Source organism: Chinchilla lanigera, unplaced genomic scaffold (assembly GCF_000276665.1).
Source record: "Chinchilla lanigera isolate Chin_1 unplaced genomic scaffold, ChiLan1.0 scaffold00005, whole genome shotgun sequence".
In the NCBI taxonomy this organism is placed as follows: Eukaryota; Metazoa; Chordata; class Mammalia; order Rodentia; family Chinchillidae; genus Chinchilla; species Chinchilla lanigera.
In genome coordinates this window covers 38,305,363-38,324,428 of record NW_004955406.1, presented here as the reverse complement: position 1 = coordinate 38,324,428, position 19,066 = coordinate 38,305,363, and the positions used below count along the sequence as shown (strand labels likewise).

General features: G+C 53.4%; 1 protein-coding gene across 1 annotated transcript in view; it reads right to left on the bottom strand.

The window, feature by feature from the left end:
• Lgr6 (leucine-rich repeat containing G protein-coupled receptor 6) overlaps positions 1-19,066 on the bottom strand; it is a gene marked incomplete in the record, with an annotated part of 106,680 nt that overhangs the window by 57,249 nt on the left and 30,365 nt on the right. The window contains 2 exon segments of the mRNA XM_013522356.1: positions 12,886-12,957; positions 17,755-17,826. Coding sequence (XP_013377810.1) covers positions 12,886-12,957; positions 17,755-17,826 — 144 coding nt within the window.

Below are 19,066 nucleotides of genomic sequence, written 5' to 3'. Positions count from 1 at the left end.
TTTCTATCTCCTCTTCCTTCCAGGTGGGGTCCTCCCCACACCCCTGCCCCCCGCACTCCAGATGTTCTGAAGGGGTTTTTACTGCACAGCGCTTCAGGCCCCAGGTTAGCAGATGTGCAGCTGAGAGGCAGGTTAATGGGGGCCTGGGGAACGCGCTGGAGCTGGGGCTGGGGGCCGAGACAGCTGCGCTGGCCCAGAAGGCCTGGTGGCTCCCTGAGGAGGCCTCGCAGCCTCATTCCTTCAGCTGCAGCTGACAGGGCAGGAAGGAAAGGGGAATGGGCTGGGGGGAGCGACCTGCCTGGGGAATAGGGCCTCCTGGCTCCCTGGCTACAGCGGATCCGGAGGCTTCCTCTTCCTCTCTCCCAGCCCCCACCGACTGCACCTCCGGAAATTATGAACACCCCCAAGCAGTCAGCCTGCTTCCCCCAGCCCCTGCCTCTTCATTTGAGGAAGATGTGCCTTCTCCACAAGGCTGAGTGGCTGCCGGGACACAGGTCGTCCTCAAGTAGCAGGTAACTCTAAATAATGTGAGTCTTGGCTTGGGAAGAAATTGCATGGCTTTAAAAAAATAAGTTTATTCTGTTTTACCTAAGGTGAGACATATTCTGACATACAGACCCTGACACTTTAACTCTCAGATGGCAGAGGCCCTACCCCATCACGCCTCCCTGAGATGGCGGCCAGCGTGAAGCCGCCCCAGGCACACACCCAGCGGTGCGGCCTCTGTTAGGTGGTGAGCTGGGTTCTCACTTCAAGCACCCCCAGTGACTGCCTGCTACCCCACCTGCCCTGAAAGTGACAGCTCGGGTAGGAAGGGCCTTATGCTTCGAGTCGAGTCTCCCTCCTCAGAGGAAGAATCTTGAGGGCAGAAGGAAGCTGCAGTGGAACGTTTGGACTCAGGAAGCAGACACACCTGAGCTAAGAAATCCAAGCCCTGGTTCTTACGAGTTTCATGTTACTGGGCAAATACCTCCACCTCTCTGATCTTCTTTCCTCTTTCATGAACTTGCACATTTACACTGCAGTCTTCCCTGGGTAATAAGGGAACACCCTCCAACCCCGCTGCCTGGCCTCTAACTGTCTCCAGCTCTCCACTTTCTTGGATGGAGACATGAACCCTTCCTCTGGAGGTCTTTCCAGGGGTCCTGTCTTCGGTGCCTGGTAAGTGGGGTAAACAGGGTCTTTAGCAGATTACCCATTGCTTCTACCTCCCACGCATGGAAGGGGGTCTGGGAAATCCCAGACTTATAAAGACACCCGCCCTCAGAGGACCATGCAGAGGGGACAGTGAACTAGGAGGGCAATGCTGGGACTGCAGGCTACCGTGTGTGTGCATTGAGAGGGCATAGGAATGAATCTGGAGGTCAGCAAAGGCTCCTGCAGGATGAGACATCTGAGTTGAGCCCTAAAGGATGAGTAGGAGGCAACAGTGATGAGTTAGAAGGTGAGGAAGAGAAATAGGAGTGAATATCCCGGGAGAGTGAAGAGCAAAGAGCAGGAGCAGAAGCCGCAGGCCCAAGGGAAGTACAAGTTACCAATGGGCTCCAGCACAGAGCAGGAAGGAATCCATGTGGGGCAAGCAGGAGCCAGATCCTGGGGTGTCCAGCAACTTAGCCAGGGAGTTTGGGCTTGTTGTCAGCAAGACTGAGAGCCACAGAAGAATTCTAATCATCTGGCTGCAGTGTTAGGCGAGATTGAGATACGTTTTTGAGGGAAGCAGGGGGGCCATTGAGGAAGTTGTCATAGCCACTTAGGCGAGGGACCATGAAAGTGGGCAGAGACGGGCAGGCACAGGAAGTAGGGAGGAGGACTTACTGTGGAGCAATCGAGTGGCCAGTCACTGGGTTGACCGATTGGGTGAAGAAGTGGTGAAAGAGTCAAGGGTGACACCCCAGTTTTGGCATCTGGGGACTGAATGAATGGTGTGATCTCCTGGAGAGGGATTTGTATGGGAGAGGAGATTGTGGGTTTGCTTGGGGAAATGTTCAGTTTGAAGCACTGCTGGCTCATGCAGTAGTTGATCCCTTGGGCCAGTTTAGGTTGGAGATGTAGACAGGGAACCCATTGGCTTCCAGGTGGTTCCAGAGTCTTTTGGCAGGTAGGAGACTGCCCAGAGAACAGGAGCTGGAGCAGCGAGGCAAAGCCAGAGCCCCTGAGAATTCTGTCCTTTCCAAGATGGGCTGGGGGAGAAAAACCATAGGTGCAGAGAACTGGGAGAATGAGTTCTCACAGCAGCCACAGGGAGAGGTGGTCAACACCACCACACGCTTCTGTGATGGCAGAGGAGACAGGGCTAGGGAGTGCCTGGGCACAGCGTTCTCTCCCTTCTGCTGGACCGGCAGGGTAACAGGCACCACACTGGAGAGGAAGAGATGGAGGCCACCAGGGTGGACTCTGTGAAGGGGAGGGGAGAAGGGTGTGGAGGGGCTGTGGGGCAGAGAGTCTCAGTAAGGCCTTGCCACCGAATGAAGACCTAATGCCATACCTGTCAGGTGGAAATACGCAAAGAAATTTCCTCTCTCTCTCCCTCCCTCCTATCTCCTTCCCTTCCCCCAGTCTTGTCCCAAACAGCAATGGCTTCGCTCTGAGGAGAGGAGTGGGGCTGAGTTCCCTTGTGGCCTCCAGCCCCAGAAAGGTACTGCGGTCCCCACTCACAGGTAACAAAGGCAGGACATTCTGGGAACCCCCCTCTGGAGAAAGAGTTCATTTCTTCTGGGAGACACAGAGAGAGTGGACAGAGCTTGAGGGGCCACACATGCCCCTTTCCTCGGGGAAGATACTGCTTTGTGAAGAACAGAGATTTCCTCTTGCTGGGCTGCCAGGGCCCCTCGAGGCACAGCATCCTTTTGATGGCCACCACCCGCAGCAGCTCACAGACGCCGCTCCCTCCCCACTGCCCAGACGCCTTCCAAGAGTCCACAGCATCCTCCAGAGTGGGTCTTGCTGGAGTTGTTCTAGCCAAGGGGAGAGGAGCCAACTCTAAGTCCCAAGGTGTTAAGGTTGGTGAGAGGAGGGAAACCATCTTGGTGAGAGTCCCCACATAGGGTCACATTCCAGAACAACTGATCCTAGACGCATCTGGTCCAAATGGTCATACAGACTCATAAATAGATCGTCCCTTTTCCCAGGGATAAAGCATCTGCATGCTGGTCTGGGCACGGTCTGGCTGCAGCTCTTCTGCCAGTCACTGGATAACACTGGGAATGTCACACCCTCTCTCTGCTGCCTGCTTTCCTCACCTGTAAAAGAGGCTATTGGACTGGGTGACCCCTGCACCTTCCAGCTCTGGTATTCGAAGATCCTGTGGTCTCAGGCAGGCAGCCTCCACCCACACAGCCTCTGCTGCGGCCAGGGCATGAGCCTGGTGCACTCATTGCCTTTTCTGGTTGGTGTGTGGATTCCACCCTCCAGCAAGGGGCCAGCAGCCACCTGGGCTTTCAAGGCTCACAAATGGATAGAAATTATTCATGGACCGCCTCTACTCAAAAAAGACCACCCTTACTGGTGTGGTGGTGTATGCCTATAACCCAGCACTTGAGAGACTGAGGCAGGAGGATCACTGTGAGTTCAAGGCTGGTCTGGGCTACATAGTGAGCTGAAGGCAGCCTGAACTGCATAGTGAGACTCTGTCTCAAAAAAAAAAAAAAAAAAAAAAAGAAGGCTGCTGCAGGTGTGCACTTGCTGTACCTTCTGCCTGGATGGCATCTGAGCCTTCACTCACTGCCTCTCAGAGCTACTCTAACACTTCAGTGAGACTAGATTCTTCTGGAAAGATATCACGAGTTCCCAGAAAATGTCAGGAGACAGTGACACTTTCTTCTGCCCCCAGGCCAAGTGAGGAAACCTTAAAGAACCTTCAGGAGAAGGCACTATAGCTTTGGAGAAGGCACATAGCTTCAGGAGAAGGCACTATAGCTTTGGAGAAGGCACACAGCTTCAGGAGAAGGCACTATAGCTTCCACATAGGAAGGACATTCCTATGTGGTTATTGACAACCACAAACTTCCTCCCAAGGTCTAACCTTTATCTCTCCAAGTGCACCCCTCCAGAAGTCATCTGGTCCCCCTTCTAGCCACCAGGCAGTTCCACAGCCAAAGCCTCGTATTTCCATCTCACATGCACAAGTGACTGTAGGGAAACCAAGGGGGCTTCTGCAAGTCTAAGGAGCAGGGGAGGTGAAGAGCTGATGAGTGCTGTCCATCTTAACTGAGATAGTCAGGGAGGACAAGGTGTCCCAGAAGCTCCTGGGCAAAAGAGTGATTCTGACATTTATATCACATATGAACCACCTGGAGGGTAGAGAGATGGGCTGTGTTAAAAGTCAGATTCTGCACCAGTAAGGCTGTGGTGGAGCTTGAGATTCTGCACATCCAACATGTTCCCAAGGGACGCTTAGGCTGAGGGCCTGTGAGATGCGCTTTGAGTGGAGAGGATGTGAACAGTGGTGAACCATGTGTCAGTTCTCTGATCAGCTCCCTAAACCTTCACTTGCTCATCTGTGAAATGGGGATCAAAACACCTCCCTCAGACCCTTGCTGCAAAGAATCAATGAGGCCATGCATGCCTGGTATTAGCCTACAGCCTGGGAACATATTAAGCACTCACCAAGCATTAACTACGACATGATTCTTACTACACACACTAGACTTCACCTGGTTTTCATTAACCCCCTTTGTACACTAATTTTATACCATCTTTGCTTGCAGTGGCTTTTGTGTCTCCTACAATTACATCGACAGTACATAGGGAAGGCTGGGGGAGGTGGAGGCCTAGGTGTGACTGACATTCCCATGTCAAACCACAGACTGCTAAGGGGCAGGGTCCTTGTTTTATTATCTCAGTGTCTTCCATTTCAGGCATTTCAAGCACTCTGCAATGCTGGAAATAATAAATGGGTGGATGGATGGATGGATGGATGGATGGATGGATGACAGATATGTGGGTGAGTGGGTGGATGGATGGATGGATGGATGGTTGGATGATTGGATGGATGATAGATAGATGGATGGATAGATATTTGGGTGAGTGAATGAAAGGATGGATGGATGGGTGGATAGAGAAATGCCTATAGTGGGTATTTCCCTCAGACATTCCCAGAATCCAGGCCAGCAGCTTGGGCATCAGCTGCTTGGGTAAGCCCATTAACCTGAGTGGAGGGGAGCTGAGGAGAAACCTTGCCCTTGTCCTTCCCTTTGCCCTTGCCCTCTTGGGTCTGCCCTCACCTTGAGTGTTCTCACCTCTCTCCAGTCTCTCAGGCTTAGGCCTGCTGGAACTCTGAGGGGCTCAGGAGTGGCCGAGTCAGAGAAAATGTTTAGCCTGGAGGAGGGCTGAGGAGACCCACAAGTCTGTCCTGTGGCGTTTCCTGTGGGCCCGAGGCACCATGATGCTCCTGGGTGGCCCAGCTGGGGCCAAGTCTGTCCCAGACCAGCATTTATGGCTGAAAGAATCATCACCAGATCCCAGGGTCCAGCCCACCAAGGATGCTCTTCTAGTACCTCTCAGGAGCCAAATTACCCATGTTCAGACCCTCATGGGCTGCGGGGGGCTGCTGGCCTGCCCACTCACCCACCTCAGAGCAGCCTCTGCCCGAGACACATGTAGTAATCAACTCCCGGAACCTTGGGAAGATCCAAATACAGTAGCATATAATCATGGAGCTTGAAATAGCTGTGCCAGGGAGGCCATCTGCCACCTCGTGCGTCCCTGGGGACCCCCTTGGCTGGACCCAGGGCCCTCCCTGGCTGGCAGGCAAGGTGAGAGTACTGACAGAACTCACCAGGTCACCTGGAGAGCTTAGGGGCAGCTTCAGGGTGGGATCTTGGGTCGGAGTTCCCAGACCTCAGGGCTAGGTTGTTCCTGTCCTGCTAGCTCACAGCCTCCTCCGCCACAATCCCTCCCTGCAGGAACAGCTGAATCAGGGGCTCCTCCAGACGTAACCTCAGCTTTTCTTCCCCAAGCACTCTTCCTCTGGCTCCAGGCTCATTTTCTCTCCTCTCCTATTTGTCTTATTCCTTGCAGTGGGTGGAATAGTAACTCCCAAAACAATATGTCTATGTCCCAATTCCCAGGTCCTGTTAATGGGATCTTATTTGGGAAAAATATATTTTCAGCTATAATCAAATTAAGGAACTTACTAGGATATCATCAGGATTATCTGGGAGGACCCTAAATCCCATAGCAAGGATCCCTACAAGAGACTAGAGAGAGACAGACAGAGAAGAGGGAAAGGCCACGTGAAGGCAGAAGGTAGGGGTGGGAGGATGGAGCCATAAGGAATGTTGGCAGCCACCGGAAGCGGTAGGCAAGGATAGATCCTCTCGTAGAACCTCCAGTCACAGTGCAGTCCCACTAACACCTCGATTTTGGACTTTCTCTTATTTTAAACACCCAATTAGTGGTAATGTGTTGAGGCAGCCCTCATGCATTCTAGGCAGGGTCTCCACCACTGAGCTACAACTCCAGTCCAGCATCAGTGGTTCATAATCTTCAGCATGCCTCCGGGTAGCATGGGTGCGGAGAGTTGCTAAAACACAGACAATTGTGCCACCCCCAAACTTTGATCCAGTATGTCTGGTTGAGGCCTGAGAGTTTGTATTTGTAATGAATTCTCAACTGATACTGATGCTACTGGTCTGGGGATCACACTTCGAGAACATGCACTGTTCTGCACATGCTATCCGTGACTGTTCACCCAATCTCCATTGCCAGTCCCTTCCCCAGAGGCCCTTCTTCTGCCCCCCAATGATGTCTTCCTCTTTCCCTCAGTGCTTGGGAGACCCAAGTGAAGTCCCCCACCCCTTGCATAACTGTTACTCCTCCCACTGGGGCCCCCTGAAATTTTGCCTCCAGGAGGCTGCAGCTGAGGAGGGAGCTCATGACTGGATTCTTCCACCCTCACACAAGAAGACCTACCTAGCTCCACCCCAGGCCCTCTGGACAGTCTTGGGCACTCCTATCCGTTCTGCACCGCTCAGGCCTGCCTGTGAGCTGGGGCTGTGCATGCACGGGCTGTTGCTCACAGTGGAATCCTCAGCGTCTAGCAATGCCCTCAAGCTCTTCCTGGGCAGACAGTCCTTAGTAACAACCACTTCCCACCCTCTCTCATGGATTCTTTGGGGATTCCAACCAAGGCTGAGGGTTTCCAGGGGTCAGTGCTGATGCCACCTACCAGTAGCCCCTAGCTCTCCAGCAACTAGCAGGGTCCGCCCAACCCAGGCTCCCCTTAACTCCAGAACTTATGGATAAGGACAAAAATGGGTCAACCCAGGATCCTCAGACACTGCTGGCAGAGCACAACCCAAGTACAGCTCTGAGAACAGGTGCCCTGGAAATACCCTGGTCACCAGAGACCATGATGACCCATTTGCCAGGGCTTGTTATCTTCTCCTTCCACCTCCTTAGACCCTCTCTCTAGAGGCAGACCAGCACCCAGGTATGTGTGCGCACTCTGGGCCAGGCCCCCTGAGTTCTGACTTTGGCTCTGCTGCAAGTGAAATCACCAGTCTGTGCCTCAGTTTTCAGATCTATAAAGCAGAGATGAGGAGACCACCAACAGTGACCATCCCACAGGAGGTTGCTGAACGAGATAAGCACAAGTGATTCATACGTGCAAAGTGCCATCTCTATACTGTTCTTATTAGTCTGCCCCTGAGCATTATTCTGGGGTGTAACTATTCCTGGGATGAAGCGGGGTCAGAGGTATGGATGAAGGGCACCTCGCAGAAGTCCTTGCCTTTTGGCTTTCCCTGGGAACATCTCCTAGGCCTGCCCTTGAAGGACCTCTGGCATTGAACAGGATGCCTCAGCCATTTTCTCCAGGAGACAAGCAAGCCTTTCCTCCTCATCCAGCCGTGCAGCATTCCCAGCAGAGTGGAATACTCTCATTGCACAGAGAGAGAAACTGAGGCCCAAAGACAGCAAGCACACATGCGTCATAAGTGATTCCGGCACAGGGCCAATAGTCCCATCAGGAAGATCTTGTATCTCTAAATCTACATCCTCTCGGGAAACATGCCTCCCAATCATCCCATTATATCGTCCCATTGTAGAGATAGGAAACCATAGGCTTAAAGAGGGGAGATAACTTGCTTCACAGCTAGTTATTTACACAACCAGGACTTAAACTCAAGTCCCTGTAACCTGAAGCACTACAGCTTTGGAGAGGAACCAAAGGATTGAAGTTAAGACTTAGCACTTCAGAATCAGAGCTAAATTAAATCCCAGTTCCTCTCCTTCCCAGATGTGTGACCTCAGGTAAGTTACTTGACTTCCCTGGCCTTTAGCTGCCTTCTCTGTAAAATGGACTTAATAGAAGTGGCCTTATAGGGCTTTCTGGATTAAATGAGCTACAGAACATGTTTAGCATATTGAAGTGTGCCAAGTGTGCGCCACCCCTCCCACCCCAGCTCCGCGCCTCCAGTGCCCACAAGCACATCTGCACGCACACAGCCACCAGCCCCAGGCTCCCACCTCCTCCTCCCCTGCAGCAGGCAGGCAGCGCGCGCGCGCGCGTTTAGGTCAGCTGGCTGGAGCCGAGGGGGTGTGGTGGTTCTAACTGGGGTTTCGGTTGGGAGGCTGGCACTGCTCTTGATTAATTTCCCCTGCTCCGCGCAACGTCGGCCAGCTTCTTGCGGCTGTCCTTTGTAATTATGCATTTCCCCCCTAGGGTGTCCAGCATTGGGCTGTTTTTCTGTTTTCTCCCCTTTATTCCTGCCACTGTGTCTTTCCGGTTCCTCTGGGGACTAGCCAGCCCAGCACCCAGCTCCCCCTGAGCTGTTTTGCTTCTCCATGCACTCGCCCCCAGGCCTGCCTTGCCCCCACCCAGTTTCTATTTTCCCCCAGGCTCCACTGGCTTTCCGTGGTTTCTCTTGGCCCAGGCTCAAGCCTGGCGTGACACGTCTGGTGTGGCCGCCCTCCCCCTCCCGCGTCGGCCGGGCAGCGCTGGCCGGGCAGGCAGCAAGTGTATCCAGGGAGGGGGCAGCAGAGCTGGGCGCTGCCAGCCCAGGTGCCAAGCCAAACAGCTCATGCGCCACGTCTGACTCGGTACCTGGAGCCTGGAACGCCAGGCTGGCTGGTCCCATCCTCTACCCCGGCCCTACTCCAGATTCCCCCAGACCTACTTCCTACAGCCCTGTGTCTGGTTCTAGCTGTAGAAAGCAGACTGCAGGACAGAGCCTTCCCTGAGGCTCCCAGAGTATCCCAGAGTATCCTCTCCTGCCTTGGGGTAAAGAACAGCCTTCTCCAGGGATACCTGGCCCACGGTGCACCTGGCCTGCTCCCGGGAAGCACAGCACACCCTGGAGAGCACAGCCACAGGCGTGTACCCTACATGCTCCCAACAGGAAGCAGGCCATTTCCACTTGCTAATACTCTGGGAAGCAGAGGAGTCCCCCGATGATGGCTGCCATGAAGTGACCTCCTTTTTGGCACATGAAGCCCCACAACTGGGGCGCCCTCTCCCTCCTCCAGTCCTGACCTTAGGCAGCCCCTGACCTTGTCTGCCTGTGTCCTCATCTGACAACAGACAGAGCGGCTACCGAAGAGGAGTTTCGGGAGGGGGAATGGGGTAGCGTATGTGAAACAGTCTTTGTGGGGCTACACTCAGGGTGCTCTGTACAGCATCATTTGCTCCCACATCTGTCCTCAGCCTCTCAGCCTGTGCCTGGCTTTTCTGTCACTAAAGTGGAGGGACCTGGATTAGGTGGGGTGACACCTCACTGTGAGGTCTAAGGTAAACCACTGTGAATGCCACCACCAGCACCAACTTCCAAAAGCTCAGGACAGAACACCTACATAGAATCTTTGAGTTGAGTTATGCATACCACTCTTCATTACACACACACACACACACACACACACACACACACACACACTGATGTCCTGTGGGCAGAGAGACCGAGCTACCAGTGTGCCTGAGATGCTTGGTTACCCTCTAGGGCTCACTTTTTATTTACAGTTCATCCAACATGTTCTTCATGAGATCTTGTCATGTGCCAAGCTCTTGATGACCCAACCCTCCATCCACCCAGATGCCAAAGCCAGAGGACTGGGTGTCACTTTGACCTCCCTCAACCTCCACATCCGTCAATGCTCTTACTACTAATAATCACAGTAGTAGCAGTAAAAGTTCCCATTCTGTGTCTTTTTTGTACATCAACTCATTTCATGCAATTCTGTTGAGGTGCAGTCACACCGCAGTACTGGAATGTTTTAAAATGTGTTGAATTTAGTACTCAGCACATGTTGACAGAGACATTTTGTCCTGGTATGGGTCGTTTGTTTGGTACTTAACCCACAAGCTAGAATTTGTTGGTATCAGTTGCTTCATGCCATGTTACCCTTTCCAGCCAAAATAATATTTTAGTACTCATCATGCTCAATGAATACCAAGGTAGCACCATAGATAACAGCGTCACCTCTACTTGGCTGAAAAGGAAACAGAAGCACTTCGGTTGGGTAACCTGCCCCAGGTCTTCCAGCTCGTGAGAGAAAGAGCTGAGATTTGATCCCAGGGAATCTGGCTTTAGAGACATGATGACATGGCATCTTGATCCCCTGAGTCTATCAACATTTCCTTTTGCCACTGTCCCTGCCTTTCCTTCAGCCACTGTCCTCTGAGACTCCTGCCAAACTGACCTTAGAAGACACAAACACTGTCACCTGGCTATCCTGCCAGAAGTTCTTCTATGGCTCAAAATTGTGTTGAGCATAAAGCCCAAATCCTTAGGGAGCTCCCTGCCTACTTACATGGCATTATCATATGCTAATTCCAGCTATTTTCTCATCACTGCCTTTCTCACCAGTCCCCCAAAGCACACAGTTCAGCCTAACTCCCTGTTCACAAATCCTCCAGCGTTCTCTTGACTCTGTACCATCTCTATGTTTTGCACACTCTGCCTGTAATATCTTCTTTGCCTGAAAAACACTTCCTGATTCTTCAAGACTCAATGCAGGCACTGCCATCCAGTAAACCCTCAAACACACTGGTAAATTCTATGAATTTATGACTGGTTAGATGAGCAATATCACAACAACATCGCCTCACACCACTGCCTGGTGCAGCCTCTGGTCACAAATCTCTCCCACTTCATGTGTATGTCATCACCATGGCACCCTTGTGAGGTAGGCAGGAAAGATCGTGAGTCCCACCTGAAAGATGGGCACCGTGAAGCCCAGAGTGGGAAGGTGACACAGACTGTGAAGTTCAGAGCCAGGGCTTGAAGCCAAGTTTTCTGTCTGGCAGGCTGCTACTTTCTTCACAGGATCGCAAGAGGCAAAATCCTCTCCACTGCCTTATACCGATGGGAGTGGGGGACATGGCATCGGTCCCCTGCCCTTGTCAACCAAGTAACAGAGAGTAAAAGGGCTGGAGTGGCCGCTAGTTGTTCAGCTCTCCAAGCCGCAGGACTACACACTTCCCAGAGTGTGCAGGGGAAGCTGCCTGTCTAGCCCAGGAACTCCCTGCCTCGTCTGAAAATGGGATCTTAAGATGTTTTAAGCAAAGGGTGTGATTCATAAATTTTAAAAAAAATCAACTTAATAAGTGCAAAAGAAATCCAATGGAAGTCCCATTTTTTCCTATGAAGTCCTCTCTGAAGCTTTGGATGAAGTGTCAACCTTTCCCTCTCCCCTATGCACACACACACACACACACACACACACACACCCCTTATCTTGGGCTGCTCCTGCTTTTGCTGGTGCTCTAAGCAAATGTTCAGTCTGCTCTGCCAGTAGGGAACAAGCACGAGCTTTCCTGGCCTTTGGTCTCCTGACCCTGTCCCCTAGGGGCCCACAGTGCTGCTTGGTCCCGGTAGTGAGGCCGGCTAGAGGGAGTGAGGCTCCCTCTAGACTCATGTAGACAGAGGGCGCAAAGATGGGAGAATAAGAGAAGCTAGTTTCTGCCCCTATAGGCAATCAGGCAGGTGGGGGTGTGGGATATTAGGGTGCAGATCCCAGAGCAGGAGGCCAGAGGATGTGCAGGCTGGCTGCAGGGGACGAAAGCCCTAGACATGGGAGGTGTGGCACAGCTAGTTAGCTGGGCCCCCGTGGCGATACCCATGGCTGAGGAGACCATAGGCCTTTGTCCCATATTCTGCTTGTGCCTCCATTTCCCTCACTGGCCAGATGCCCTAGCCTAGTCCTGTCTTCCAAATTTGATTTCTCCCCAAATCCATATTCATCCTCCCATCTGATGTAGATGCACCCGTAAGTTCAGCTGGGCTCCACAGGCACATGTGAGGCACCTATCACATTCTAAGCCCATGCTGTGCACTGTGCAAAAAAAAGCCAATACCTGTCCCCAGGATGGCAGCCTCAGCTCGGGTGCCATCAGCTTAGAGCACCTGCTCCTGCCTCTGCCTACAGGCACAGATTTGCTGCCATGGTGCCCCTGCTGGGCAAGAGAGGAACTGCAGGGTTCATGAAGGGATGGTTCTGCTACGGGTGGCCTGAGCCCCAACTGCAGTCCCACCCTCATGGAGGGGAAGTGGGTGTGTGAGCCCTGCCTCCCCTCCACCCACAGAGCCCTGGGGGCCAGAGAAGCTAGGTGGAAAAGACAGCCCCTTCCTGACACCCCACACTCCAGGCTGCAATGGCAGAGCGCCAGTTGCCTGGGGACTGCTGCCCTGGTGGCCCTACCTAGGGAGGTCCTATTCCCATAGTCCTCTGGGAAGGCCTTCCTGCCCCAAGATACACAGACAAGTGTACACACACACTGAGGACGGCAACAAAACCCCTGAAGCAACCAAAGGCAGGAGCAGCTCCCTGTCTAGAGCATGGAGCAGGAGAGGGGGCCTTGAGGAGAAGGGGGAGCCAAGGCAGGGGGCCCCAGCTGTGACTCAGGCCCTAGGAAGCTGGTGACTCCGAGCACATCCCTTGGTGACTCACAGAGACTGCAGGCTCGGCAGCTCCCACAGCGCCTCGGCAGGGATTCCTCCCAGCTGGTTGTTCTGCAGCATCCTAGGAAGAAAGAGAAAGGGCTTTGAGGACCCGATGGTGGGTGGATCTCGGGGCTGGGGGTGGGACTGGAGAGCTAATCCCTTGAACATCCCACCCCATGTTAGACCCTCTCTTGCTGCGGCTTCAGAGCCCTGGGAAGAATCTGGTCCAGGCCCCCATCCTGTTAGTAGGGAGCCCAAGTGTGCTCAGAGGCTGGGAGGTGCGGCTTGGGCCATGTGTCTCAGAAGGGTTCCTAGGACGGGAAAGAGCCAGGAAAATGGTGAAGATAAAGGATGAGGCCACGCTGGGAAGCAGTGAGGGTCAAAAGTCAGAATGCACAAGATTTTCTCTGAAGCCCCAGTTTCCCTTCCATTTAGCTGAGGTGCTAATAGTTTCTTTGTGGAAGAGGAGGGTGTAGATGAGGGCCAGGCTGTGCCTATGGTGCCAGGGCTCTGGACAAGTGTTTTCTGGCACCGCTGTCTATAGAAACTTGGTGAAGTGGCCCAGACCCTGCATCAGCCTGTCCTGGTGATCCAGTCTCACACGATCACACACAGGCAAGTGCATGCTGACCACAGGGAACAGTCCCCTGACTCGGCTGGCCTCCCGGAACCAGAACCTGGCCAGAGGACACCAGAATCTAATTTGCAGCCATGCATTTGATAGAAACCTAGTCCTCAGCACCTCTCCTTCCCCATGCACGGAGGAACCTGGCCAGGGAGGCATTGGGGCAGGAGCCGTGAGTGCCACACTAGAAGAGCCAGAGACACCAGGGAGGTGATTAGTGGTTTTCAAAGCTCTTCCTTTGGTTCCATGGAGGTGCCTGGGGATCACCCGGATGGGTAGGTGAGACACAGCCTAGAGCCCGCCTACACTCCATACCCGCAAGTCTTTCATCTGCCTCATGTATCAGGACTTCCACATGAGGTGTTGCGGGTTTTATGTTTTCCTTTTCCCCTTTTTTTCTCTTTCCTGATTTCTTTCTTCCTTTCTTACTTCCTCTTTCTCTCCTTCCTTCCTTTCTCCCTCTCTTCCTCCTTCATCTCTGCCTGTCTCTAGGACTCTCTGTCTCTCTTCTCCCCTCCCCTCCCTTCTTCTTCTCCCCTCCTTCTCTCTTCTTTCTTTCTACCAGGTAGGGATGCTAAGCAAGCACTCTACCATTGAGCTACACCCCCAGCCCTTGCTTTCAATTTCTATAGTGTACAATGGAAAATTTGTTTCAACTCCTCCATTTTAAAGGTAGAAAGACAGAGACTCAGAGAAAGAGAATCTGCCAAGACTCAGAGAAAGAGAATCTGCCAGCTGCTCTGGTGAGGTGCTGGTCTGGTCTCAAGTCTTCTAGCTGCAGAGAAGACCCCCTTCCTGTCTTCCAGTCCCTTGAAAGGATGGGGCAGCAGGCTCTGCCTCAGTGGAGGAGCATCTCAGAGGGTCTCGCCAGGATCTGGCCAGCCTTCTCCCACGAGCCCGGCTGGTGAGGCTCAGCGTCCAGCATCCCAGTGACTCAAACACCCTAGTTCTTCAGTGCTGATGGAGCCTCTACTTCAGGCCAGGTGTGGCTGCTGTCCAGCCAGGTGGAGGATAACACAGTCAATGTCACCCTTCGAGACTCCATGCAGCAAGAAGAGGGCTACGCTAGAGGTGGGCATGCAGAGGTTTCCTCTGGGGGTGGCCCAGGGCACCAGCTCCCTCTCACTCCTCTGTGGCCCCCAGCAGGGCTGCAGCTGGGACAGGCCCCAGCTTGGAAGCCGCAAGCCACCTTTCTGGACCTCTAGTCTTTGCCAAGACAGCACAGGCCAGGAATCCTCAGCCATAGACTGCAGAGGTGCTGGGCTCTGCTCCGGAACAGGGCGACTGCAGAAAGCTCCCGCCCAGTCTCCATGATGCAGGCAAGGAGGAAGCCCTTGACAGTCAGCCCCTTCCTCCCAGGTCTAGCTCTAGTGTGAAGCAACGGAGGCCCAGGAGCACTCTTCTTAGCTGAGGGCCACAGCAGCCTGACACAGAGAGGGCACAAGTGGTCGCCGAGAAGGGAGGAAGACCAAGGTCTGGCCCCTCTCTGCCCTGGTGTGGGTGGGTGGGGAGTCTGGGGAAAGAGACCTGTGAGGAGCATGGGCTGGGACCTTCGGAGATAAAGACCTGGAGGCCTGACAGACACACCCCACACCCTCAAGCTGGGCATTGCGGCACGTGAGCTCTGGCCATGGCTGCCCCCGTCCCTGCAAAGGTACTCAGGGTAGGAGCCCCAGAGGTCCAGGCATTGTCTCACATGTCTGGGGCAGCAGAAACAGTGGCTTCCCTTAGCTGCAGTGTGAGTGGGTGGTAGCTCTTGTGTCTGTCTGGGCCTTCCTGGGTCTGAGGGACAGATAGGAATAAGGCTGGCCATCCCTGTGGGGTGCTATGCCCACCCCTCAAGGATCTGCAGATGGAACCCAGGGCCTCACGCATGCTAGGCGAGCATTCTACCAGTAACCTATACCCCCAGGCCTTTTTAATTGTATTTTGAGACAGAGTCTCACCAAATTGCCCAGGTTGGTCCTAAACTTGTGATCCTCCAGTCCAGTTGCCTGCACAGCTGGGATTCCAGGTGCACACCACCACGTGCAGCTGGGGCTGATGCTCTTGATGCAGGCCCAGTCAGGGCCCATGGGCTGGAGGGCTTGGGGAACCCACCGAGGAGGAAAGGACCAGAGCAACACCTCCAGGGTAGGCACGGAGTGGGTGAGAACGACATGAAGGAGGGCTTCTGTCGCGGTCGCTTAGGAAAGGATGAGGGAAGGGATCCCTTTTCTTTCCTCCTTTGCCCTGGGGAGAGCAAGAAGGGGCATGGTGACCCCAGGAACAGCCTGGCTTCCAGAAAGGAAGGCACAGTTCTGAGAAGGGTCCCGCACACAGGGGTAGCGGAGAACAGCTAAGGTCTCCAAAAAGAGGTCCCTGCCTGAGGGCCGCAGGGCTGAGGATGGGCTCTACCACTCTGCTTTTCTTGTGGGTCTAAAAAGGAAGCAACGGGCGGCCCTGGCACAAGGAGAAGCAACGTCACACGGTGCCTGGGGTGCACGTGCCATCTTTCACTTTGGGGTATTTGAGTGAGAGGATGTCCCCGGGCAGCCAACTGCGCCTACAGGAGAGATAGGACTGACCCAGAGGAGAGAGGCTTCTCTGCCAGGTGGTCTCCAAGGTGGGGCAAAATGGGGTCACTGGTGCGGGGAGGGGCAGCTGGTCTTGGCGCCCACCTGCTGCAGCCTCTCCCCGCTGCCCTCCTCACCACGCCAAGGCGCCGCTGGTGGAAAGCAGGCGGGCGGGCAGCCTGCGGTTCCTCCCAAGCTTTGATTTATTGCCTAACGCAGGCAAAGAAGAAAGAGCAGGCTCATCTCTAAGCCGGAGTCTTAGGAACGGGACGTGAGCCTCACGTCTTCTGAGGGCCCAGCGCACACAGCCCTGCTCTCTAATCCCGGCGCAGGTCTGAGCCTGCCACGGGGCACAGGCACGCCACCGAGCAGGCCGCCTGCACCCACCGCGCCATGGGCCCAGCATCTCCCCCCTCCCCGGGCAGCAGTGTTTATGGAGAGGGACACAGAGATCGGGCGGAAGAAGGAGGGCTGAGGGGCAGGGAGAGGGAGGGCAGGGTCTGAGCAGCGCAGAGAAAGAGGGCAGACAAGAGACTGATGCCGAGGACGTAGACAGGAAGGATCTCCAGGCGGAAGAGAGAGGAAGGGAAGGGCAGAGGCCAGAGAGGCCTAGGAGTCAGACACAGGGGAAATTGGAGAGAGGTGTCGGGGCCCAGAGGTGCCCGGGACCAGCAAGATGAAGAACAGAGCAAGTGCTTAGTCAAGGACAGTTGACTGGCTGGGAGCCTGCAGCTCCCGGACCCGGAAGAAGGGCCGCCAGCAGCCCCAAAGGTGATACAGTCCCAAGCCAGAGCACAAACTGCATTTCAGTCTCCTCCCATCCTCTCAGCTAATGCACTTGTGCAGTCAACAGCCTACTCAACTGTACAAAGAAGACCTACAAATATAGTGAGGGCTGCAAGAATTGCAGAGCCGGAGAATGTCTCACCACTTAAAGGAAGCCCCCAAATGCTTATTCTATTCCTTCAGAATAAACCCTCAGAATCCTTATTTTCTTCCCAAACTCATCCCTGGGGTGGTGTGTTCTCTCTAGGAACCTCTCACACCTACCTTGAGACTCAGTGTGTCCTCTTTCTTCTACCAATTTCCTCCCTCCCTCATCACTGGGACAAAGTAGAACACAGATTGGGGTGACAGAAGACAATGCCTCTACCTTCCCTCCTCTAAAATGGGTCAACAGTTCAATAGTAAAAGGAAGCCAGACGCAATACTACGAGGTCATACACCACTCTCACTTCTCTTTTCTTCAAAGGAAAGGTAAGAGGGCTAGGAGGAGGCAGCCTGGAGTCTGAAGGAGGAGCTGTGTGCTGTGTTTGCCCCGAGAACAGACATTCAGGGCTGGTGACACTGAGACTAAGTTGAGCCTAAAGAAACCCATCTGGAGCCCTCTTCAGGAGCAGTCGTACCCTTCTGTAGACGCAAGGGTCTCGGGGACAGCGACCTCTGCTGATGGTCATTCCTCACAGCAGAAAATAAAGACACCACTTTCCTGCACAGTTGCCACACAGCCGGGTACCATGAGCCCGTTACAGACAGGATGAAAGCAAAGAAACAAAAACAGCAAGGGAAACGAAAAGTGAAGCTAAGGAGATGAGAGGCAAATTGATGGGAAACTCGGTCTTGGATTATAAAACTGCGATTTTCTCTTGATTCTCAGTGTGGCCCCGGTGGGTAAGAAGGGGTCGACTCTACTTACAGGATTTTCAGGCTGTAGAGGCCAGAGAATGCTTGTCCCGGGATGTGGGAGAGATGGTTCCCCGAGAGACGCCTAAAAATCGGAGACAAAGGTCAGCAGTGTTGGCCGGTTATCCAGAGAGAGGGCGACCTCCCTTGGTTTGTGAACTAATGGGATAGGAGAGGGGAAGAAGGGGCGGTAAGTACCATTTACTGACTCTACAGCTCATTTAGCTCTCTACATGCCTCATCGAAACTCTCATAATAACCCTGCAAGGTACTTATTACAGTTTGAGTACCTCTTATTTGAAATGCTTTAGACCAGAAGTATTTGGAATTTCAGGCTTTTTTCAGATTTTGGAAAATTTGCAAATGTATAATTATCTATCTTAAGGATGGGTCCCAAGTCTAAACACAAAATCCACCGTCTCGCATATACATAGCCTGAAGGTAATTTTATACATTTTTTTGTTTTCCCTGCTGGGCATTGAAGCCAGGACCTCACACAAGCTAGATATGTGCTCTACCACGGAGCTGCACCCCAGGCCACTACAATAATTCAGTTCCCTGCTGTTCTAACTCCCACCTGTTACATGCAGTCAGGTGGCAGGACTGTCCCCTTATAGTGTCATGTGAATGTTCAAAAAGTTTCAGACTACAGCTTGGGGTTAGGACCACTCAACTTGTATTAACCCAAACTTCAGATGAGGAAACTGAGGCTGAGAGAGGTCAGGCGCTGGCCCTCCAGGTCACAGAGCCAGTCGGGGGCAGGGCAGGTGTCCTCCCCCAGATCTGAGCTCCAGGCCCAGGGCTCCTCTGCACTGCTACGCTGTCCTCTGGGCAGACCTGAGTTGCCCACAGCCTGCCCTGGACTACGGTACTGTGTCACAGTGGACACGGCTCACTCCCACCAATCCAGGAGCATTGGGAATGAGGTGCTGGATCACCCCAGCATTCTAGGCTAATTGTTACCATGTCTGTCATAGAGTGATCAATTCTAAAAGGAACAAATGAAATGAAATATATTCAGTGCCAGCACTTAGGGCTCACATCTGACCATACAGAGTTTAATGTGGATGCCTTAGAGACACTCTGGACCTCCAGAGTCCCCATGAACATCAGTTGCTATTGGGAGGCCTGTGCTGGCATCAAAGAAGCCAGTTTTTAAAAAATATTATCTTGGAACCAGGCTTGTAATCCTAGTGCTCTGGGAGGCTGAGGCATGAGCATCCCAAGTTTGAGCCCAGCATGCGCAATTTGGCAAATTGGTGAAACCCTCTCTCAAAACAAAAAAATGAAAAAGGCTGGGGATGTGGTTCAGTGTTGAAGGCCTT